The sequence below is a fragment of the Larus michahellis genome, chromosome 7 (assembly GCF_964199755.1).
Source record: "Larus michahellis chromosome 7, bLarMic1.1, whole genome shotgun sequence".
NCBI lineage: Eukaryota > Metazoa > Chordata > Aves > Charadriiformes > Laridae > Larus > Larus michahellis.
The window spans coordinates 43,002,318-43,024,689 of record NC_133902.1 but is presented as its reverse complement, the minus strand read 5'-3'; the positions used below and the strand labels follow the sequence as shown (position 1 = coordinate 43,024,689).

The following is a 22,372-nucleotide window of genomic DNA, read 5'->3' as shown; positions in this document are numbered from 1 at the left end:
GCTGTGAGATCCAAAGGGTTGGAGTAAAATGACGGCTGCTTCCACAGCCTGGAGCATGAGTCAGGCTGCCACCAAACGTTCCAGCATCCTGGAAATCTCCCAGCTGTGGGGTCTTCTGCTCCATGCTCATTCTGTAAAGGGGGCTACACACCCTCCTCTGAAGGCCTGGTGCCTGTGCAGCAAAGCAAGAATTTCCGTGGGTGTAGCTGTAGAAAATTGGGATATTGTGTTTGTTTTCCTTCTGTCCTTATTTTTTTGCCTTCTTAGTGGAAAAGCTGCCTTGGGAGCAGAGGAAGCTGCTGCGATGGAAAATGTGCACAGTCACGCCGAACATAGTGAAGCAAACCGTTGGCAGGTCCCACTTTAGAGTCAGCAAAAGTAAGTTGTGGGAGGCTGGCAGCATCCAACACGTCATGTCCTCCCTCGCCTCCAGCCTGTGGGCGTGAGAAGGCAGACTGCCTGCGAAGAGCAGAGCAGGAGCGATACAGGCTCATCTCTGCAGAATGCTGAGTTCCAATTTCTGTCTGTCTGACCTGTAGTATCTGAGCTCTGTGGGTCCTGGCAGGGCCTGATCTACCTCTTGGCTTGTCCCTGGCATGGACCACAAGGACTTAATCCTAGGTTGTCAGGAGCTGAGGCAGTTTATGGGGCAGCAGAGCTGTGCTCCAGCTTGTTTGAGCTGTGCCTCTAGATGGTGCTGCCACTCTAAGGAGGCTGGCACTCATCTGGTGACAACCCCAGTACCTCTGTCCCCTGTCCCCATGTGTTGAGGAAGAAGCCATCCCCTCTGACCATAGCCAGAGAGGTCTCAGGGTTGGGATATTGTCACTGAAGACATGTGCAAGGAGAGTTCTGGGGGTGGGGAAGCACTGAGCATTTGCAGCTATGCTCCATACTCTGGCGTGTGATCTCTCAGCAGTACTTACGGGGCTCCTGCATGTGTCACGAGACCTCTGCACAGACCATTTTGGGGCCATAAAGGGACAAGCAGGGCACAGCAAGACCTAGAAATCTTACAATGCAATCTTACATGTCTGTCTGCAGTGCAGCACTGATTAGCCAACTGTTTCATTCACCTGCTGTAAAGCAGTGAAGTCAGGGTATTGGGGGATTAAAGCCAGTCCTTTGAGCCTGTGTCTGCCGAGATCCCTGTAACAATCATGTTTGCAAGGATATGACCCACCTGGTTAACTGGATCCCTCTCACAGCCCTCAGTTTGTTGCCTCACAGTATGAGTGCTTTATGCTATTGCTGTGCAGCGTTCCTGGCACACTTCTGCTAGCCCCAGGAGATGGGGTGCTGGTGGGTTGAGAGGGTGTTGTGGGTGGCAGGGTACTCGGTCATGGACTTTTATGGTTTTCCTGCAGAAAGCAACGACTGGCTGGGCTGCTGGGGCCACCACATGAAATCCCCCAGCTTCAGAGCCATCAGGGAGCACCAGAAGGTAGGGGATGTTTTGGGCTGACCTCCTTCATGTGCATGGAGAGTGTGTTGGGAGCAGTTTGGTTGCCCCTCTCTTCAGGGCCAGGGGTTAGCTGTGCAGGCTGTCCCTGCAGTGTCCCTTCCAAAGCGTGGCAGCTGGCATTCCTATGCTGGGAGATGAGCCCGAGACAGGCACAGAGGCACAGCTGGGTGAGCATCCCCATGTGAGTGTGGCTCTTGTACAGACTGAGGCTGTAGCCAAGCCGTGTTCACTTGTGAGCTTGTCTAAATTCAGTCATTGTTGCATAAAGCAGTCCTTCCTCTGTCAGAACTGAGTGATAGGGCCACTGCCCTCCCTGCCAGCGCAGCCAGAGGGGATGTACCTAACTTGGATCCTAAAAGAGTCAGGAGTGGCCTATGGCATGGGGAATGTGCAAGGGACCAGAGGTTTGATATCTGTCACACACGCGTGTTTGTTCTGGAGGGCTGTGTTGCTCCAAACTGCTCGGTATTGAGGCAGCATCCGGGGTTGGAAGCTAGCAACCTCCAGCCCTGTTGCTGTCCTACTGTGAGGTCTTTCTGTCCCTAGAGCTTTTGTTGCATGGGCAAGACTCTGGCATACAGTTTAGAAGGAAGCAGGAAACCACTGGGGTGGAGGATACTGCCAGAGGAAGCTCAAAGGCTGAGAGTTAGTGCCCTGCAGCTGCTCAGTCATCTGAAGGGACAAGGTGGCAGCTGCTGGCTTTGTAGCCAGTGCGGGTCACTGTGCAGGTGTTTGTTCCTGCAAAGCTTCAGGAGCAGGTGGGTCCTGTCTTGGTGCAATGCTGGGAAGAGAGCAAGGAGTGTTACCCTGCACTGTGTTCAGAAAGGATGTATCCTCTGGCCAGGGAGCAGCAAGCGGTGGGCAGGGAGATGGGGAAGCAGGGAGACCTCACAGCATCTGCGTTCTTTTCCAGCTAAACCACTTCCCTGGTTCATTTCAAATTGGGAGAAAGGACCGTCTGTGGCGCAACCTGTTGAAGATGCAGGCTCGCTGTGGGAAGAAGGAGTTTAACTTCTTCCCGCAGTCCTTCATCCTGCCCCAGGACATCAAATTACTCAGGAAAGCATGGGAGGAAGGAGCCAGCCGCCAGAAATGGATTGTGAAACCAGTAAGTGCGAAGTAGAGCTCAATTCTCTGTCCCATTGTAGTTGCAGGAAGAAGACCTGATCCCTTCTTGTTTGTGTTTTGCAGCCAGCATCAGCAAGAGGCATTGGTATCCAGGTCATCCACAAATGGAGCCAGCTCCCCAAAAGGAGACCGCTGCTGGTACAAAGGTGAGTGAAGGAAAGCAAGGTTGACAAACAACCTGGGATCTCCTAGTGCCTAGTCTCTCTAGCCAGGTCTTGGCCACTGCCACTATATGACAGAGCAGAAGCACCTGATTTGCATCTGGAAACATGTCGGCTGCCTGGGCGTAATGCTGCTGATGGAAGTCTGGCTTTGTCAGCTGCAGCTGGACTTACTGGAATGCTGCTGTCTCTGTGTAGATTTTTTGATATCTCGGGTACAAACTCGCCCATGGGCTTTCTGGAGCTTCTGCCTGCCAGGTGATCCAGCTTCAGCTCTGCTGTCATCCTGCTACCACTGCTTCGTACTCTGGGGTTTGGCATCTTTGGAGGCAAAGAAACCTTACCCAGTGCCCACAGGCACAGTGAGAAGTCCCAGGGCAGAGTTGGCAATTGTCAAAGATTTTTTCTTATCCAAGTTATAATGGAGCAGTAAGAGCCTGCTTGTGTGTGGATGTTGGTCAAAAGGTTTTCTTGAAATTACAGGATTTTCAGAATCTCCTTCCCCTTCTGCAGAAAAATGGAATAGTTCATCTTGGTTTGAGGCTGCTTTCTGTGAAGGTTCTTGTGAGGGTGGGAAAACTGTCTGGTGTTTGACAGACAGGGAACTGCTGTGGTTGTTTGTCTGTTCTCCCTTTCCACTTCCCATGCAAAGTTACAAGCTTTGCTATGTAAAATCATGAGCTTCTGGGGTGAATAATCAATTGTTTGGATGAAAATTTCCATCTGTTTCTGCTCACTGAACCAAACCATCTGTGTCCCACTGCATGTCTTAGATGTTTGTGATATTTTGTGGTCAGTCTTGTGGGTGTGGAAAAGCTACTGTGCCTTAGAGCTGGGGAAAATCTCTCCAAAAAGGAACTGAGCGGAAGGGAATACTGCTCATGTGCTGCAGGTTCTCCACATGCAAGGAAGGGATTTTTTCTCTCTCATTTTGACTGTCATGCGCTTAGCTGTGAAATGCTGTGCAAAAGGGCTTCTGCATTGATCCCTGGTTTTGCCAAGCCTTCTGAGGTGGGGGCTAGAGGTGTTCCTGCACGCAATCATAACCCTCCTCTGGTGCCTGCTTCCCTCTGCAGATATCTACACAAACCCTACCTCATTGGCGGGAAGAAGTTCGACCTGAGGATCTACGTTTATGTCACTTGCTACGATCCCCTCAGGGTCTACCTGTTCAAGGACGGATTGGTTCGCTTTGCTAGCTGCAAGTAGGTTGTGCAGGAGAGTGGTGCTGGGGAGCTTCCTCAGCACTGAGGCATGTGTGGCTGTGGTACCCACCTCATCTGGGGCAGAAGGGAGCCATTCTGTATAAGGTGATGCTTAAAGCTGTAGCTTGCTTGCTTAAAAAGCAGTCTGGAAACACAGGAGGTCACGGCAGTTGAGAGTGTTGAAAGGGAATATGAGAGGATGTTTCACTCATCCACCTTTCCCAAGGCAAGATCAGCTCAGTGTAAAGCAGTTCTTGAAATATGCTGTCTGTGCTTCATGCTGCATAAGAGCTGGTGTACCAGAAACTGTGATGTTTCTATCAGTTTTGACTATATTGCTGTGGGCTGCAGTGCCATCAGTGCTTTTGCTTACCAACGCCGTGGTCTTTTCTTAAGGACCTGCTACGAGGGTGGGATTGCATCCCCCTGCTCCAAGGCAGCCTGCTCCGTGCCTCATACTTTGTCCATCAACTCTGGGCCCACGGGGACAGAGAGCTCCATGCAGCCTGGGCAAGGGAGGCAGCAGGGCTGTTGGGTGGCTGAGAGTGGTCTGAGATGATTCTGCCGGCTTCATGAACCTGGGGGCAACCAGTTCAAGCTCAGACTGCTTGTGGTCTGTCACCTCCAGGTACTCCTCCTCAATGAAGAGCCTGAGCAACAAGTTTGTGCACTTGACCAACTACAGCGTGAACAAGAAGAACACAGAGTACAAGTCCAATTCGGATGAGACTGCTTGTCAGGGACACAAATGGTAGGTGTGCTGCCTTTAGGGCACAGGCCAGCTCTTTCAGACTGTTAAGTTAGCCTTTTTTCAGTATTTCTACCCAAAACTTGAAGGTGCTTCCTGTATTGTCTGCTTCCGCTTGGGGAAGCTGGAGAAGCAGAGTAATTTTGGCATGGGTTAGTGGCAATGGAGTCTGGACAGTCTCCCTGGCTTGTGATTCATCCTGTCCACTGTTGCTTGGGCTGTGGTTGCCGTTCATCCTGCCTGTGTCTGTGCCGTTCCCTGCTTCCGACACTGCTCTCATCTGTACTCATTCACCCCCTTGCCCTGTTGTGGGGGTGATGGGATGCGGTTAAAGCAGAATCTGATTTTTTTTGCTGTTAGAACTTGAGTGGGTGATTGTGATGCTTAAATTGGCTAGAAAGGAGCTTCTGCCCATCTCACTCTTGACTTCCCTCTGGAGGCAGAGAAAGGGACAATCCTGGTGCAAAACTGATAATTTACATGCTTCTGGGTGTGAATGGGAACAGCGGTGCCATTCCTAGGAATTTGAGAGGAGGTCTGCAGTCTTGCAGGACTTCCTGTTCCCTTCTGTCCCATGGGTGGACTGATCCAAGGCCCCAGGCACTTGTCTCTGATTCCACAGCGGTGTTAGAACTCTTTTAAAAATAGTGCAGGATAGAGTTCTCAATTCATGGGCCTGAGCAGGGCTACTTCACTTCACAGGGAGCTGCAGAAGGTGGTTTGCTGTGGTAGAATTGCTTTCTTAGACCTGGACCTGCTGCACAGTGGTCTGTTCCTCCACTGGGATGTTGAGGAGGGTCTGCTGTCACCCAGCAGCTGAAATCCCACGGAGGTGGGATTGTGTGGGTTTTCGGTATGGCCATGCAAGTCAAAGCTGTTTGCTCCCATGTTGAAGATGAGAGTGACTGTAATCCACTCCATCTCGTATGCAGGAAGCATGACCTTTGGATTCCTGGCCATTAGCCACACGGTCTCACTTAAGCAACATCTGAGCATCCTTGGCTCAGTGTCAGGGTAGCTTGCAGCGCTCAGTGTGGTGTGGGAAACTCCTATAAAAGTAGAGAACGCTCCCCCCCCTACCATCTTGTTCTCCACATTTTTCAAAAATTTTTCTCCACCCCCAAAGCCTCAGTGAAATGGCTCTAGCTAAAAGATTTACGGGGGTCTTGCTAGATTCCTGCTGAGCTGCTTTGCAGTGCTGCGAGGGAAGGCCTGCAGGAAGGGGAGGTTTGCTGAGGACATGGAGGGGGAGGGAAGAGAAGATCTGGGCCTGATATACCTTGCTCATGTGCTAATTTGGGACGTATTACTCGAGTGCTGGGACAAGGCTATGACAGATTTATATTCCTAGTAGCTTGGGCCTACAAGACCAGGGGCCAGGCTGGGGAGGGCAGCACCCAGTAGCTGGAGGATGGCAGATGGATGGCCGTGCCATGGAAGAGCTTTGTCAAGATTCCCCTAGCAGGGCTGGGCAGCAAGGGGCTACAGAGCTACCTCCTTTGCTTTCTCTCTCCCAGGGCACTCAAAGCTCTCTGGAGTTACCTGACCCAGAAGGGAGTTAATAGCGAGGCCATCTGGGAGAAGATTAAGGACATCGTTATCAAAACCATCATTGCGTGAGTCCTGGCACCCCTTGCTCAGTGCCTGGCTGTGGGGTGCACCCTGGCCCCTCTGGCTCTCCAGTCCCCTCTCAGCCCAGTCCTTTTGCTCTTAATCTAAATTCTACCTCTGCCGTTGGCTTCAGTATTTCTCTTTGAATCCTTCCTTTCATCCTGTTACTTATGTTCATGCTGCAGTAGCTGCTATGGGTAAGCAGCCCTTACATTTCCTGGGTCTGCCTGCAGTGCATGGGGGGAGGCCAAGAGGGTTCGGTGTACCCAACACTCTGCCCAGCTCGCTGCCTGCACCCCTGCTTGGCCAGGGTGCCTGAGAAGAAAGGTCCCCTGGTGCAGAATGGATCTTATGTTCAGAGGTGGATCCTGCCTGATGGAGGGGGGATGCTCAGAATGCATATGGATCCATACGCAGTGCAGCAGCAGCAGCTCACAGGCCTGCATCGCTCTCAGCCCACCCGCTCCCGCAGCATGTGGCTGCATACGCTCTCAGAACCGTCAGTGTGTGCTGTGAACAGGCAGAGCTCTGCTGTGTGACTGTTGGAAACAACTGTTTTTTCCTTGGCTTGCAGATCTGAGCCCTACGTGAATAGCCTGGTGAAGATGTACGTGCGGCGGCCGTACTGTTGCCATGAGCTGTTTGGGTTTGATATCATGCTGGATGAAAACCTCAAGCCCTGGATCTTAGAGGTCAACATTTCCCCAAGGTAAAGCAGATTCTGAGCCACAGCAGAATAGATAATGGCCTTTCTTTTACCACAAGTGAATTTGGCTCGTGATGTCCCCTACATCCTGTGCTGAAAGACTGTGGGCTTTGAAGCCTCCCTCTCCAGATTGCAGGAATTGAAGTCCTCCCTGTCTGCGAAAGCAACATCCATCCGTGGCTCAGAAACCTTCGCTGGGCATGCTCCAGCTAGAGCTGGGGAAGAGTACATGAAAAGAGGAAGGCCAAGGAGGGATGTGTCATGTAGGGAACAGGCGATGGCAGAGATTTCTTTGTGTGGGCAGAAGTGATCAGTGGCTCTGCTGCCTTGTGCGCCATTGCTTGCTCGCTGATGGCACTCGGCCGTGTGGTGTTGGCTGCGCAGGCAGGGCCAGGAGCTGCGGTGTGCCTGAGCATGGCCTCTCCTGCCTGCAAGAGTGGATGAGCATGAGCTGGACACAGAGCCGTGGTCCCACACAGGGCTCTGGGGAGGGATTTGCAGGTTTCCAGCAAATCTGGGAAGAGACGGAGAAATGAACCATTTCTGGTGGGGACCCCCTATTCAAAGAGCTGTTTTCAGGATTTTTCTCTTAATGTCTTATGGCTGTCTGTGATGAGGTGAGGGACAGGCTGGGTTTTGTATCCTGGTCGGGATACAACCCAGGAAGTGATCTTGGGGCCATGAGGCTTGGCGCCTCTGTTCTAGCACTCAAACTGCTTCCTCCCTGCAGCCTCCACTCCAACTCCCCACTGGATGTGAGCATCAAGGGCCAGATGATCCGGGACCTCCTCAACCTCGCCGGCTTTGTTCTGCCCAGCACGGACAGCATGGCCTCAAGGCCACAGACAAGAAGTGGCTCTACCTGCAGGTCAGACCCCTTCTCTGTCAGAGCAGCAGGGCAAGGCAGGGTTTTTTTCTTGTGGGATTTCATCTGGGGGCTTTTTGCAGCCCAGCGAACGCTGGTTTCTGTGTTGTTGAGGGCCTGTGCTTGCTGGTCCTTCAGCTACGGGTCTGAGGGACTTGCATCATTGCTTGGGTATCTGGTTCCTGCGGTCTCTTCAAGGCAGAAGGATTTATGCCCTCTTTGCGGGTCCATAGTTGGAAGTGAGGCCAGTGTAATTTGTGCTTGCTCTGCAGTTAGTCGAGTCGTGCTCTCTCTTCCTTCCCCCTGCCAGAACTAATGTGATGCTGAGCTGCACTGCCTCTTCATTTGCTTGGAGGGCTGGCTGGGTGTGTTGGGGCTGGATCTCCTTACCCTCTACCCCAGGACTGACGTGCTGCTGCCTTGAGCAAGAGGAGCACCTGTTATTTTTGCAAAGGCTGGAGTGATCTGTTCCTTAGGCAGGACTGGAGGCGTCAGAGGCTGTAGACGTGTGGACAGTCTTACCTTGCAGCTAACATGACTGTTTCTTACATAAGGCTAAATCCTGGGCATGTGTCCACCCAGGCCCCTGCTCCATCTGTCTTTCACCGCAGCTTGGGCTTGTACTGGTTTCAAACCTGATGGTGGGGGAAAACCAGTCCTGTTCCCTGCAGCAGAGCGGCTGCTGGCTGTATGTCACTTAAGGAGCAGCTTGCTGGGATAAGCACCGGCACGCAGTGATGTGTGGGCACACCGAAAGATGGGACTCTTGCCCTCCACCTGCCCTGTGCCTTCAGTGAAGGCAGAAGCTTGGAGTGTGGGCCCATTCCAGCCAGGGAGCTCTCGCCAGCTCCTCTGCAGTGATTTGATCACACACTCGTTTGCGGCTTGCAACACTCATTTGCAGCTTGCGACGGAGGTGCTGAAGGGCAGGTGTCCTCAGAGGGGCCTGCAGGGGATTAAGCAGATCCTTAACATTGTTCAGATGCTGCATTACCAGAGTTCCTGCATCCAGGGTCAAGCTTACTTCACCGTGTCTTCTGCCCTGGGAAGGATATGAAGGGTTTTTTTGTATATGGGCATAATTCCAGTAATCTGTATGTTCCCCAAACACCATGCAGTACGGCCTTGAGGCTCTGCTCTTCCTGTTTGGATCAGCACACAACTGACTTTTGCAGCGCCAGAACAAATGTAGCTGTGTTGACATAAGTGTTAAAAGGTGTTGCACAAGTATCTCCCAGACTCTGGCATCCCCAAATGGTTCAGTTGGGTACTTAGAATAGTTTAGATTGTTGATGGTCAGATCATACAAAATGCTGGGATTTCCCATGGCATGTGGAGCTGGAGCTGAATTTGAATCTTGAGAGTTCTTGGATGTTGCAGGAAGAAGTTTTTCATCTAAGAGTTCTCTACTTCCTTGCACAGTACTAGTACCGAGTACTTGTACCCCCAGCCCTGTGATTACAGTAAAGAAGCTGCATTCCAAGTGGGATGTAAACACAAGATCTCACCAGGCTTCAAGTGCTGTGAATTGGGTCACAGTGTGTCTTTGGCCGTCTTGCATCCTATGTGGGTGTGAGGTGACAGTTCACCTTTTGGATGAAGGAACACTGAAATGCCTTAGCGAGGAGTTGGCAGGGCCCTCCCTGTTCCCCTGCCCACATCCTTCCTAGGTCCTGTGCTGATGCACAAGGCTGTGGGTGCCTCACTGATCTCGAAACTAGTGAAATCCTTGGAGGAAGTGTTCTCTCCTCCACAGCATCTTCCTGAGGGTGTCACTGCTTGCACAGGGAGCAACTCTGCTATGACAGGACTTTGCCTTCTCTGCTTAAGTGCTCTGCTGCCTCTTCTTGTGTCCTCAGTCCAGGCAGTACTTTAAAGGAGAAGCCCAAGCCAGCATCTGAGCATTTCATAGCAGAGAAGATGAAGAAGGCCTATTACTTGACGCAGAAGATACCTGACCAGGTATGACACAATCTCCTCTGATACTTGCGCCAACCTGCCAAGCCACTGTCCCAACCAGTCCCACATGTCTATCCCTTGTCCCTCTCCAGATTGTGCCCCCTCTGTGGGGACTGCCAGATGATGGGGTGTGCTTCGGCTCCAGTGGTTTACAAGACAGCTGGTCAGAAATAAGTTTGGTTTGCTTAAGCCACTGCTGCACTGGCTCGTCTTTACATTAAAATAGGCATGTGCTGAGGGGCATGTTACCCACCAGTCCCCAAATGGGGTCTGAGCACTGCCTGTTCCTCCTTGTGTCTTTGCGCAACTCTCATAGCCTTTGCCTGCTGACCCTGTGCAGGTTAGCAGGGATGCTTGCCTTGAGTGTCTGTAAGAGAGGTTGGGCTGCAGAATTTGGGGATTTCCTCAGCTCTGTGCCACATTGATGTCACCACTGAGCCTAGATTTCTTCATTTTCCACATGGTCTCTGTCCCAGAGCTCTCAGACATATGGAGACCTCTGCCTGGGAGACTTCGAGGAGTGGGGAGGTGGGAAGGGGGACTGACAAAACGTAATTCACTTCTCCATCACCCTGAGTTGCTCTTGTCTGCAGGACTTTTATTCTTCTGTCTTGGACATCCTGACGCCAGATGATGTCCGCATCCTGGTGCAGACAGAGGACGAGTATTCCCGGCGCGGGCAGTTCGAGCGGGTGTTCCCCACCCACATCTCCATGCGCTACCTGCGCTTCTTCGAGCAACCTCGTTACTTCAACATCCTGGTGACCCAGTGGGAGCTCAAATACTACTTGAATAAACACAAAGGTAACTGCCATCTGAGAGGCTGGCACAGCCACCTGAGTCAGGCAGGCTGCCTGCTGGCGGTTGTGGGAGACTTCTGAGCTACGCATGTTGAGGGGGAACTATTTGTCTGCACACTAGCCATAGGAAACGTGTTACCTTCCCAGACTGCTTCAAATATCAGAAAAAGCTTATTCTGTGTTGAGCAGAGGTGCTGACTGCTCCGGTAAATGCAGCACCAGCACTTCTACGTGCCCTGGGGCTAAAGCAGGCTGTGATTCTGCCTTCAGCCTGTAGCTCTGGCCTCTTATTGCATTCCTCTGTCCTGTTTTGAGGGAGAAACAGCTGGAGTCACTGGGCTTTGCTCCTTGCAGGTGATCTGTGAAGTGAAGGAAAAATTGGGCCTATTCCCTGGTCTCCTGCTGCGTTCTAATTGATTAAAAACTGTCAGTGTGCAGAGGGAGGAATTTTTCCTAAATGCTAGAAATCTAGCTGTTGTTTCCACCTTTCCAGAACACAACTCTGTATTTTAATACAAAACATTCTTTAATGAGGCATAGCTGGGCTGGACCAATTCCTTCTCACCCAGGCTGTTTCTATCAGGGCAGCAGCAGAGGCTATTTAAGAGAGAACCAGTGAGGTCTAGTGTGAAGGGTTAGAGAACATATATAGAGTCTGTGGCTCAGGGCTCTCCATCCAGCATCTGATCTAGCTGGAGAGGCTTCTGCAGGAGCCAGCCCTCCGCTGAGGCAACCGTATGTGTGCTTCTAGCCTGGCTGTCATGCAGAAAAAAAAAAAAAATGCTTTTGTCACTTTTCACTGGTGCTAAAGCAAATATCAAAGGGGTTGGTAACAGTCTTTCACAGAGAGACAGTAACCTCATAGCCCTCTCCAGCTGCGCTGTCAGCATGTGTCATCCTTTGCCTCGCTAATACCTTTGCTGGATGCGCTCCTGTCAGCTGGAAGAAAGGTCTTGTCATCGTCCGCACTGAAGTGCTGCCCTGAACTTTGCCACTCAGTCTGGGGTCCTGGTTCAGCGCTCCAGCTTCCCCAAAGCAGCCCCACGAGCAGATTTGCTCTACCCCCTTGTTGCTCTTCACCTCTGAGCAAAACCCAGCCTCCCCCTGGCCCCTTCCCATTCATGTATATTCCCCACAGCCCTCCTCTCTCCCTGGCCAGCAAGACGCAAAGCCCGGGCTGGTACACAGAGCCAGGGCAGGGCTGCCATGCTGCCCCGCTCCCCTCAGCCCCCAACACGTGGGGTTTTTTTCCAAAGTCCTGGGACTTGCTTGAAAGGTCATGGAGGAGCAGAGTTTGCACAGCAAGGATTCCTCCTATAGCCAGGGCTGGTATCGTATAGCAAACCACAGTAACCCCAGCTGGACAGCATCAAGTTCCTGGCCATTGCTCCGCTGGTTTTTAAGTCTCAAGGCACCTTAGCTTGTGCTATGGCTCTAAGGCTCTTAAAAAAGAAAACAAGAAGGAAGGAGTCCTGGATTTCTCAGTATTTCTGGGTTAGCAGAGAGCAGGGAGCTTGGCTGTTGTGGAGGCCTTGGAAGAAGTGGAGCCTGTTCATTGCAGCTGGACACATGGCTCTGCTTCAAGGTGACCTCTCTGTGCTCCAGCGCAGCACATCTTTTGTGCTGCCGGAGGAATGGTCCCATCTAGTCACACTGCCAGTGAGCTTGGTCCACGCCAGCCTCACCCTCTGTCAGGGATGAAGACCAGGTCTCAGCCCATGTTGAGCTCCAGGTGGATCCGTGCAGGAGAAGATGATGCGTTGGGATGCTGCAGCTGATCAGTGCTGTGTAAGGAGGAGGTTGCCTGAGCTGCCCTCCTCTGTGAAAGGGGCCGGTGACAGCAAAGCTGCTCTACATTTACATTGTAGGAACTTTCACCAGTGCAGCCCAAATCAGGTGCTACTGTTGGCAGGCACCAGGCTCAGGGGGACAGCCAGTCTGGTCTAATTCGGCAAATCCTGTGTTGCCCCAGTTTCCCTGCTTAGCTGAGCCTGCTGCACAGTGTGTCTGGCTCCCCGAGAAGAAGGCAGGCTCTGCTGCAGCCCACGTGCTGGCACTCACTGGTGTTTGCTCGTACAAAGGGTGAACGCCCTTGTTTTACCCCGTGTTTGCTGGGGCTCAGGCACATGTTCAAGTAGTTATTGCGTAGCATGTACTGCGCAGCCAGTTTGCTCCGTGCAGCATATTTGTGTTCCCCAAGCTGGGATGGCTTAACTCTCTGCAAACTCAGTCATTCATTCTTGCTTCTTGTCTTTTCTGTCACTTCCCAGGTCTGGAGCTACTGAGGAACTGGTGTGTCCAGGGGTACCACACTGGGGCAGGGACGGATTTGGCCCAGACGGTGCGTATGGCTGTGGGTAAGCTAGGGAGAGGTGGTTGTTTGCCTGGGCAGAGTTGGGCTGCTTGTTCTGCTTCCTGTGACTCCTGCCCTACCTGTTTGCCCTCTTCTTCCCTCTCTGCCAAGGCCTCCAGGAGTCTGGAAAAACCCACGCTTCTCTGTCTCCCACCAACATGAAGTCCACCCAGTATATCAGATCTGCAAGTACTTTGCCTCTGAACATCTGTGGGTGCACTGGGCACAACCCTGCATATTTTGCAGCTGGCCTGCCCTCTATTCCCCTCCATGAGGGAGCCATCTCCGTCTGTCACTTCTGTGCCTTACAGCAGGCTGATCCAGTGAAAGAAACCCACTCTTTTGACCTCGAGATGCTCTGCTCCCATTTACAGCATAGGGATTCATTAAGCACAGAGCAAAGACTGCTCTGTTTGCTATTCTGGGAACAGTCTGATGGCAGTGATGATGCACAGCAGCGTGAGGCGGTTGAAGCTGAAGCGCACTAGGGCAGCCTACAGCAGAGCCCAGCAGGCTTGAGGGATTTTTGCCATGACTTAAATAGCCATTTGGTTGTCTTTTTTTCCTCCTACAGTGGTCGTTGCCAAAGTCTTTCTTCCTCCAGAAGAGCAGCGTTCAATCAAATGGCTTCAGCAAACTGGATCTGGGCAGGCTGGGGTGAGTTTGCACTGTCCGTGACGCGCATGATGTTCACAGGACTGGTGTCCTGAGAGAGAACTGGCAGCAGGGAAAGCAGCTTCATTTAAGGGGAGAGGAACAGGTTGGCTTGCAGGCTCTGAAGCCAGCCTCCGCTCTCTGGAGAGCCAACTGGTGGGGCTGGCATGATGTCTATGCGACTGGGCATGTCTCCTTGGCACTGTATGCCCAGCTCAGATGGGAGTGAGACCCAGAACAGACAGACTGAGTGACGCTTGGCATTGTCATGGTCAGGACACGCTGACAAGATGTTCCCCACAAGGACCCGCGCTGCTTCTGTAGGCTCTGATGTGGCCAGCAGTGAGCAGAGGCATAGCATGGGGCTGGGGGAGCTGCACTCTGCCAGCGTCCCCAAGCAAAGCTGGGCTGCAAAATAGCTGCTGCTGGCCCTGACAGCCTCCTGCAGAGAGGTGGAGGATGGGGTTCATCTGGGTGAGCTGAAATGGGGGGCAGGCAACAACCCCGGTCTCTGGTGTTGAGGGAAAGAGCATCCCTGCTCCTGTGCCCAGGCCAGGGGGGAGTTGCAGCCATGGAGATCAAGCTGTGACCTTAAAGTCCTGTCACTGTCTTGGATGTCTGTTGGAGTGACTGATGCTGCCCAGGGTTGGGGACAGAGTAGGTGAGCCTGGCAGCCCCATTTCTGTGCCTGTGTATGGTGATACCACAGGTGATGACCTTAAAGGTCTTTTCCAACCTAAATGATTCTATGATTCTATGAGTGTTGCACCGTGGCCCTTTTGATGCTTTCTTGCTATTCCTAAGCAGCATGGGGTCTCCTTTTTCCTGCAGCGCACTCCTTCCCTCGGCCGGTGAGGACCTCACGAGATGCCTGGAGCCCAGCCCTGCTCAGACCTTACCTCTCAACAAGTGCACTGATGGAGCCGACCAGAAACCTGCTGGCTGCCTCTCAGACACTGCGCTGGTGATGTGACCAGGCAGCCGCCGTCCCTCCCTGGGGACACCTCGACCTACCTCAAAGGAAGAGACAGGAGCTGGCTCTGGAGAGCAAGGACTGTGGGAGCCCCCTGCACTGCACACTTGTTTGTGGGGCTGTTTTTAGAGAGCAATGTTTTACTGGGCAAAGGGGAGAGCTGTGTGACTTCTATTTTGAAACAAATGGCAAAGCCTGGGGACGTGGGGTTTGTCTGGGCTTTGTCCTGGGCTGCTCTTGAAGCCTGACGTGGTGGTTGTGGTTTCTTTGCTGCGTGGGGGCTGGCTGAACTTGGAGTCAGCCTGGCCTTCCTGTCCACAACCAGCACAGGCTGAGCCATTCCTTGCGTGTGTCTCTGTGCTCTTGTCCTGAGCTGCTGGGAGCCGAGTCTGCTCCCACCCTGCTGCAGCCTGGCCCTGGAGAAGAGTCCCCAGCCACCACCCCACTCCTCCGGAAGGAGCAAGGGCTTGGGACTTTCACCTGACCTGTTTCATCCTTTCTGAATGCCTGTGCCAACATCCCCCAGCCTGGGCGCATGGGGAAACCTCAGGCTTGCACATCGCTGCTCGAGAGAGACCATGGGTACCAGCATGGCTCTGGTTTGTCATGGGACAGCAGGGCTGCCAGGGAAGGAGCATCCTCTTGAGGCTGTCGGCTGTCCCGGGTGACCTGCAGTGTGCGTGTGGGGACCGCAGGCTGGTGCTCTTCACCTGGGCTCTGGTTTCTATTTTCCCTTCATTTCTCAAGGATTTCTATTAACATTTAACACTCAGCTGCTCTCCTGGCCTCCATCTTCCTCTGTTTTCCTGACCTGTTTGGGTGTGTGGAGCAGCTCGGCTCTCCCTACGCTTCGCTGGGCTCTGGTACAGGAAGGGCTTGTGCCACCACCCTGCTGTTCCCCTGTCCTTCCCGGAGCTGGAGGCTGTTCCTGCTGCCCCATGGCAGGTAAGCATGCACCCCTGCATGGGGGAGCAATTGCCAGCATAGCTGCTGGGGGCTGGGGTCAGCCTTATGTCCTGGGGACTCTCCCGCAGATCAAGGGGGACAGGGCAGCCTGGCTTCATGGTAGGGGAAGGTGGGGTTGGGTCCCCTAAACCCTCCCTTGCCTGTTCTGGGTTACGTCCCCCAAGCCTGGCAGGGGGATGCTGGGCATTTGGGTGGGTTTTTCAGGGCCAGGGGAGGTGCTGAGCCCTATGCGTGGGCCCTGTGGCTTACAGAAAGCCCTTCCCTCCCCTCTCCCTGCAGCCCCCCACTGCCCAGAGCTGAGCCCTGTTTCTCCGGTCTCCTTGGTGACAATCTCATTGCTCCTCGGCTTCTCTCCAGCACCTGAAAATAGCCGCGGAAAGTGGAGATGCCTTCTCCCTTTCCCACTGCCAGCACCCGCTGGTGGCCAGGCTGGAGCCAGGCTGCCTGGGTCGGCACAGCTGTAAGGGCCCGACCCCATCTCGCCCCCTGCACCGCTGTGGGGCAAGGGCCACCTGCGACCAGGGCAGCTGATGTGTCCTCCTGTCACCCCACTCCTGCTGGCCTGTCCCCAGCACCGAGCCCCCTGCCTCATCCCTCCTCGTCCTCCCTGCCTTGGGGTACCACCAGGGGACAGGGGTTTTGCTCCTTGCACCCCGCCATGGGACAGGGTCCAGCTGTCCCCCGGGAGTCAGCCGGAGCCACTTTGTCCCCTTGGCCTGGCAGCCACCAGTCCGCTCGCCCACGGCTGCTCCCGGGCCGGCACGGCAGCTGGCCAAGGGGTTATTTGAACCTTCCTGAAATAGAAATGGAGCCGGGAGCGAGCGGAGGACGGGCAGGAGGGGGTGGCCCAGCAGGCAAGGAAGGAGGTTCAGCTGGCCAGCGTAGGCTGTCCCCACTGTGAAACCCCGGGGTGGCCGGGGACAGATGAACGGCAGTGAGACCCCGGTCAGGGCTGTGTGAGCATGGGCGACAAAGGGTCCCCAGCTGCTCTGGCTGCTGCCCGGCCTGGGGACGGATCCAGCCCTTCTACAGCATCTCCAGGGCCAGCGTTGTCCCTGGGGCCGCAGCCATCCCCCTCCAGCCCAGTGCTGGGGGGTCGCAGGGTGGCGCAGTGGCTTCGGGCGCTGCACGGTGGTGTGTGTCCCCCCACCACCCCGCCCCGCGGCGGTGGCGGGGGCATGGCTGGCATTGCTCGCTGACACCCTATCTGCCAGGTCCCCGCCAGGCGCGGGCCCAGAATAGCAGCGCTGCCCTGCAGTCAGCATGGAGCAACTCCCCGGCCCCACCGCGTCCCAGGTACTGCGGGGGCGGGTGGGGGGCCCGGCCCGACAGCCCCCTGCTTGGGGACAGGCCACCCCCGGGGTGGGGGGACGTGGGGGGCTGGCAGCAGCCTTCCTACAGCTGGGTAGCCGTGGGGACAAGGACAAGGAGCACAGGCTGACCTGCCTGCCTGCTCCGGCTGTCCCCAGCCCCTTGGGAAGGGTTTGGGGGTGTTGGCATAGGGTCACCTTCTTCCCAGGGCTGGCTCTGGGCTCCTTAGGGAGAAGTCCCTGTGCCTTTGTTATTGTAGGGTGGCTCGTAAACATTGGCTCTGCCAGCGGGTTAGTGGTCCAGGGTTGTTCTTGCCGCGCGTGCTGCTTTGTTGTGGTAGGGTCTCCTGGGGACTGGGGGGCATGGGGTTAGTCGGCTGGCCGTGCTTACCTCCCTCCTGCCTGGGGCTGCCCCCTTTGTTATTGTAGGGTCTCCCGGAGTGGGGCTGGCAGGGCTCCCGGCACGGGAGGAAGCAGGAGCGGGATTTACACCTTGGGGTCGGAGAAGGGAGAGAACGGGTGTGGAGCCACTGTGGGACGCACTCCGCTCCAACAGTGGAGAGAGGAGTGAGCGGGTCATGTCATCCCCTGCCCTGAGGACCCCTGCTGCCCCCCCAGAGCCGGGGACAAGCTGGGCATCCTGTGCTGGAGCCACCACAGGGGCAGCAGGCTCTGGGGGTCCTGGGCAGGTGTGGGGCTCCGCAAGGGAATGGGGGTTGAGCCCAGCCCGCATCCCTACCTTGAAAGGATGGTCCCCTCTGCCTGGCTTGGGGAGGGGCAGGGCAGCTTTGTGGGTGCAGGTAGCACCCATGGGTGGGGGAGAGGATGGGCTGGCTCCTGCTGACCCCCCACCTCGCTGTGTGCCCCTTCAGGTGACGTTGCTGGATGCTGCTGCCCGCCGCGAGGAGGAAGGTGGGTAGCAGCCAGTGCCGAGGTGCATAGGAGGGGGGGGCTGGCTCACTCATGCGATTACAATTAGCGCATCAGTCCTCTGCCCACCCTGCCCGTACCCCTTGTCACCCCACTCTTCAGCTCCTTCCCAGCAGCTCCCGGTGCCCCCAGGCTGGAGAACGGACATGCTGCCCTTGTGGAGTGGGGAACAGGGGGGTCTGTGGGGAACACCCCCTCCCGCAGCATCCCCCTGCTCGCCCCAGGCAGGAGGGTGCTGAGACCTGGCAGCTCAGCTCACCAGCCGGGGCTGGGGTGGGTTTGCCCACAGGGTTCCCAGAGGCCCTGTGCCCCAGGGAGGATGGGGAGGAGGAGGAGGAGGAGGAAGAGGAGGAGGAAGAGGACAGGCGGAGGAATCAGAGAGCCGTCACCTTCACGCTGGGCAATGAGATGCTGGGGCTGGGCCCGGGCCCGGAGAGTGAGTTTCAGACCCCCGACGCCGAGGTCTACATGCACTTCCTGAGGAGCCACTGCTGCTATGACGCCGTCCCCACCAGCTGCAAGCTCGTTGTCTTCGACATCTCCCTGGAGGTGACAAAGCAGGGGATCAGTAGGAATGGGCAGGGGGAGAGCAGCCTCGGGGAACCCCTGATCCCCTCTCCGCTCTGCCAGCAGATCAAGAAAGCCTTCGTGGCACTGGTGGCTAACGGGGTGCGTGCCGCCCCGCTCTGGGACAGCAAGAAACAGAGCTTTGTGGGTGAGTGCCGGCGGCGCCGCCTGGCCCCTTCCCCTGCCTGGCAGCGAGGGGTGCGAGCAGCACTGCCAGCCCCACATATCTCCGCAGGGATGCTCACCATCACCGACTTCATCAACATCCTCCACCGCTACTACCGCTCACCCCTGGTGAGTGTGGTGGGGAGGGCATGGAGAGTCGGGGGGGCAGCATAGGGCAGGGATAGGCTGTCCTCACCTCTCCTGGTCCCCTCTTCCCTCTCCTGGTCCCCTCTTCATCACTAGATTGTGACAGGGGGATGCTCTGGGCTGGACCAGCGTCTGCTTGGTGCCCCTCTGCCTGGCACTCAAGATGTGATCCCTGCTCTCAGGGTGATGGGGTGGGATGCCCGGGGAAGGGGGCAGTGCCCCAGAGCCCCCCTCAGTCCTCCACGGGGCCACCGTGACCAGGGCATCTCCCTGCCCTCAGGTTCAGATCTATGAGGTGGAGGAGCACAAGATTGAGACCTGGAGAGGTAAAAAGCTGGGGGCGATGGGGGTGGCTGGGCTGGGGATGTCGTGCAGGGCGTGGAGTTGGGCTCCGGGGGTGTGGGGCTGGGGGACCCCCTCTCCCACCTCTTTCCCTTGGCAGAGGTGTACCTGCAGGGCTCCTTCAAGCCACTGGTCTACATCTCCCCGAGCAATAGGTGAGCACCTGCCCGCTGGGGGAGAGCACACCCCATGGTGGGGTGTGCCCAGGATGCAGCCCTATCCCCCCACGGTGTCCCCGTCACCTGCAGCCTCTTCGACGCTGTCTACTCCCTGATCAAGCACAAGATCCACCGTCTGCCCGTCATTGAGCCCATCTCGGGCAATGTCCTGCACATCCTGACACACAAGCGCATCCTCAAGTTCCTTCACATCTTCGTGAGTGCTGGGGCCACATGTGCGCACACACAGCCAGTGTGTAGGGGCACAAGCAAGGGTGTCAGGGTGCATGTAGGTGCCAGCCCAGCCCTGTCCTGCCCTAGCACAGGGCTCCACCATCCCCAAGCCACGCTTCCTGAAGAAAACAGTGCAGGAGCTGTGCGTCGGCACCTTCCGTGATGTGGCTGTCGTGCCCGAGACCGCCCCCATCTATGCTGCCCTGGAGATCTTCGTGGACCGCCGCGTCTCTGCCCTGCCCGTCATCAACGATGCCGGTACCTGGGGAGGGGACCAGCGACCCCCCCGTATCCCTCTGCCAGTGGCTCCAGCCCCATCCACCCAAAAATCCCCTCCTGGCCCTTGGGCTGCCCTTGGGGTGCAGGGGGAGCATGGCGGGTGGTCCCCAGGGCCCCCTCCCCAGCCTCTGCACTGTCCCTCTTTGCAGGGCAAGTGGTCGGTCTCTACTCCCGGTTCGACGTCATTGTGAGTACCCTGCGTGTTTGCATGCCTGGCACGACTGCGGCCCCTTGCATGCTGCCGCTGGGGTGCTCACACCTGCCTGTGCCTGTGTGAACCTGCCCCACGGGCACTGATGCATGTGCCAGCGTGGATCTGCCCCGTATGTCATCGGGGCTCGGTATCCCTCTTGGTGTCAGCACAATGGGGTGTGAGGACGCGTTGGGACACTGAGCGGGGCCACCTCTCCCGCAGCACCTGGCAGCCCAGAAGACCTACAACAACCTGGACATCAGTGTGCGGGAGGCACTGCGGCAGCGCACCATCTGCCTGGAGGGGGTTCTTACCTGCTACCCCCATGAAACCATGGAGACCATCATTGACCGCATCGCCAAGGAGCAGGTAAGTGGCTGGGGTGTCTTGTGCCAGCGCCAGCCCCCCCTTGCCCGCTGCCTGACCTGCCTGTGATGCTCTGCCTGCATCTACAGGTCCATCGCCTGGTTCTGGTGGATGAGAACCGGTACCCGCGGGGCATCATCTCCCTCTCTGACATCCTCCAGGCCCTTGTGCTCACTCCCGCAGGTATTGATGCTCTTAACTCTTAGCCCACGACGCTCCATCTTTCTCCACTTGCACCCTCCATTTCTCTCCACTTCAGGTAGGCGCCGTCCCCTGCCACTATGTGCTTGTCCCCTCCCTGCTGCTGGGTCACCCACACCTCGTCATCTCCCTGCTCGGGCCACTGGCCTCCACCCCAGCCAAACCGGCCCTGGGGGAAGGAGGCGGCTGGGGCTGGGGTCCAGCAGCACTGGGTGCCCAGGTGGGGATGGCAGGACCTGGATGCCGCTTGTCCCCGGGGACACAAGGATCACAGGGGATCCCTTCCGGGGTCCTGATCCCTGGTGTCCATGAGGAAGGATGTGGGCACCTGCCACGGAGACACCCCCAGACCCCCATCCAGGCAGTGTATGGGATGCAGGTTTTGCAGGTCCCTGGGCTTTTGGTCTGGATGAGGCTTTTAGTCTGTGATGTGCCCTAAGACAAAAGCCCTTTTTTGACCTTGTCCCCCCTGAGATCTGAGCCCCTCCAGTGCCATTCCCAGGGGACACAGAGGGGACAGACCCCAACTCGCACAGCCTGGACATGCTGCCCACCACTAGCCCTGTGCACAGGGTGGTTGACCCACGGGCCATGGCTGGCAGACCCCACTGCCCCCTCCACCCGTGGTGGCCCAAAACTGCTTGTTCCTGGGCTGTGCTGGGACTGCGCTGCCCGGCCACCTGTGCCTGGCTCTGCTTGCCCACTGCCTCGTGGGTCCTCACTGGTGACGGGTGGGCACAGCGCTGGCGCCCACCGTGGTACCCGTTTAGGGGTGAACTGTGGAGGAGGGAGCTGGCCCCTCTATCCAGCTGCTTCCCAGAAGTAATGATGCTTTTTTGGGGTGGTGATGGCGGACAGGCTTGGGTCACTCCGTGCCCACCCTTGTGCCCACCCATTCTCCCAGCAATGCCCAGTTGCTCCATGCAGAAGGGGACTGGGGGAGTGGTGTGTGTTAATACACCAGATATGGGACTCTCCCCCCACCCCCCATTTTCCTGTCGTGGTGCCTTCACTCACCCCATCCCTAGTGCCCATGGGGGTGTCTGTGCTGGGAGCTGCTGGGCAGCCACTGAGATGTCCCTCTACAGGCCAGCACTCCCCTCCCATTCCAGGGCGTGCAATCCAGGGATGGAGGCACGACCCTGCTGTGTCCGTGGCTGCCCGGGCAGGTCAGAGGGCCATGCCTCAGGATGCCCAGCCCAGCACCGGTGCCTGCCTCGGAGTTATGGCCTCACGCTCTCTCTTGCCCCTCAGGCATTGACCGATTCTCACTCTGAAGACACCAGGGAAGTGCCGTCATCTTGTCTGACGCGGGGGTCTCTTGCATGGCCCTGGGGCCGTGGAAGGAGGCTCGGGCCCTGGAGGCTCTCCACGGGGAGGGCCTGCCTGCCCGCCCCGGTCCTGGGGCTCGTCTTGAGTCCGGGGCCAGATCCTGCCAGCCTCGGGGAGGCAGGGAGCGGGGAAAAGGGGGTCGGAGGGTGCCTCCCGCCAGCGAGCACACGGTGATGCTCAATGGGCATTGAGCCTGAGGAGCCGTGCCATGCCTGCAGCTGGGCACGGGGACCCACATGGCCCCAGGGGACTCGGCCACCCCACTCCCATCCAGCTGCAAGCGCCTCAGCTGTGGCTCTCCCCCCCGGCGAGCACGGTCCTGCCGGCAGCACCCGGTGCCCGGTAGCGTAGGCTCAGCTGCACACACAGGCTTGTTTATTGTAGGGTCACGCAGGGCTGGAGCACCCTGGCAGAGGCACAGCCTGTGCCGGAGCTGGCGCCAGGGCGGGCACTTGCACGGGGACCCTGTGCATGTTTTGGGGTGGGCAGGGGGTATTTATTTAGTTGCCGGTCTGTTCAGCTTTGTTGTAATAAGTAAAGCAGCCTGCTCCAGG

The 22,372-nt window shown here is 56.5% G+C and overlaps 2 protein-coding genes across 14 annotated transcripts in view; both read left to right on the top strand.

Moving 5' to 3' along the window:
- The window catches only part of TTLL4 (tubulin tyrosine ligase like 4), a 27,601-nt gene extending 12,194 nt beyond the window's left edge, over positions 1-15,407 (top strand). For 2 of the 3 annotated variants that reach the window (XM_074593879.1, XM_074593880.1), the window contains 14 exons: positions 268-378; positions 1,368-1,444; positions 2,379-2,573; positions 2,657-2,739; positions 3,831-3,959; positions 4,588-4,710; positions 6,225-6,323; positions 6,893-7,027; positions 7,755-7,892; positions 9,749-9,851; positions 10,442-10,652; positions 12,919-12,989; positions 13,576-13,658; positions 14,487-15,407. In XM_074593879.1, the coding sequence (XP_074449980.1) occupies positions 268-378; positions 1,368-1,444; positions 2,379-2,573; positions 2,657-2,739; positions 3,831-3,959; positions 4,588-4,710; positions 6,225-6,323; positions 6,893-7,027; positions 7,755-7,892; positions 9,749-9,851; positions 10,442-10,652; positions 12,919-12,989; positions 13,576-13,658; positions 14,487-14,628 (1,700 nt within the window). In that variant the 3' untranslated portion in view covers positions 14,629-15,407. The remainder of the gene's footprint in view (positions 1-267; positions 379-1,367; positions 1,445-2,378; positions 2,574-2,656; positions 2,740-3,830; positions 3,960-4,587; positions 4,711-6,224; positions 6,324-6,892; positions 7,028-7,754; positions 7,893-9,748; positions 9,852-10,441; positions 10,653-12,918; positions 12,990-13,575; positions 13,659-14,486) is intronic. The other variant, XR_012588219.1, reaches the window with a different exon arrangement.
- On the top strand, positions 15,407-22,372 carry PRKAG3 (protein kinase AMP-activated non-catalytic subunit gamma 3). 11 transcript variants are annotated; one of them, XM_074593895.1, is made up of 14 exons: positions 15,529-15,573; positions 16,809-16,890; positions 17,777-17,816; positions 18,124-18,383; positions 18,465-18,549; positions 18,637-18,695; positions 18,994-19,039; positions 19,156-19,210; positions 19,304-19,430; positions 19,540-19,705; positions 19,876-19,913; positions 20,142-20,288; positions 20,375-20,468; positions 21,741-22,372. In XM_074593895.1, exons 2-14 carry the CDS (start codon positions 16,858-16,860, stop codon positions 21,761-21,763), a joined length of 1,173 nt encoding a protein of 390 aa, XP_074449996.1. In that variant the 5' UTR covers positions 15,529-15,573; positions 16,809-16,857; the 3' UTR covers positions 21,764-22,372. The 11 variants fall into 11 exon arrangements, 4 of the variants coding, with proteins under 4 accessions (XP_074449998.1, XP_074449994.1, XP_074449996.1 ...); XR_012588223.1 differs by having other exon boundaries at positions 15,531-15,573; positions 20,375-20,544; XM_074593896.1 differs by having other exon boundaries at positions 15,532-15,573; positions 18,468-18,549.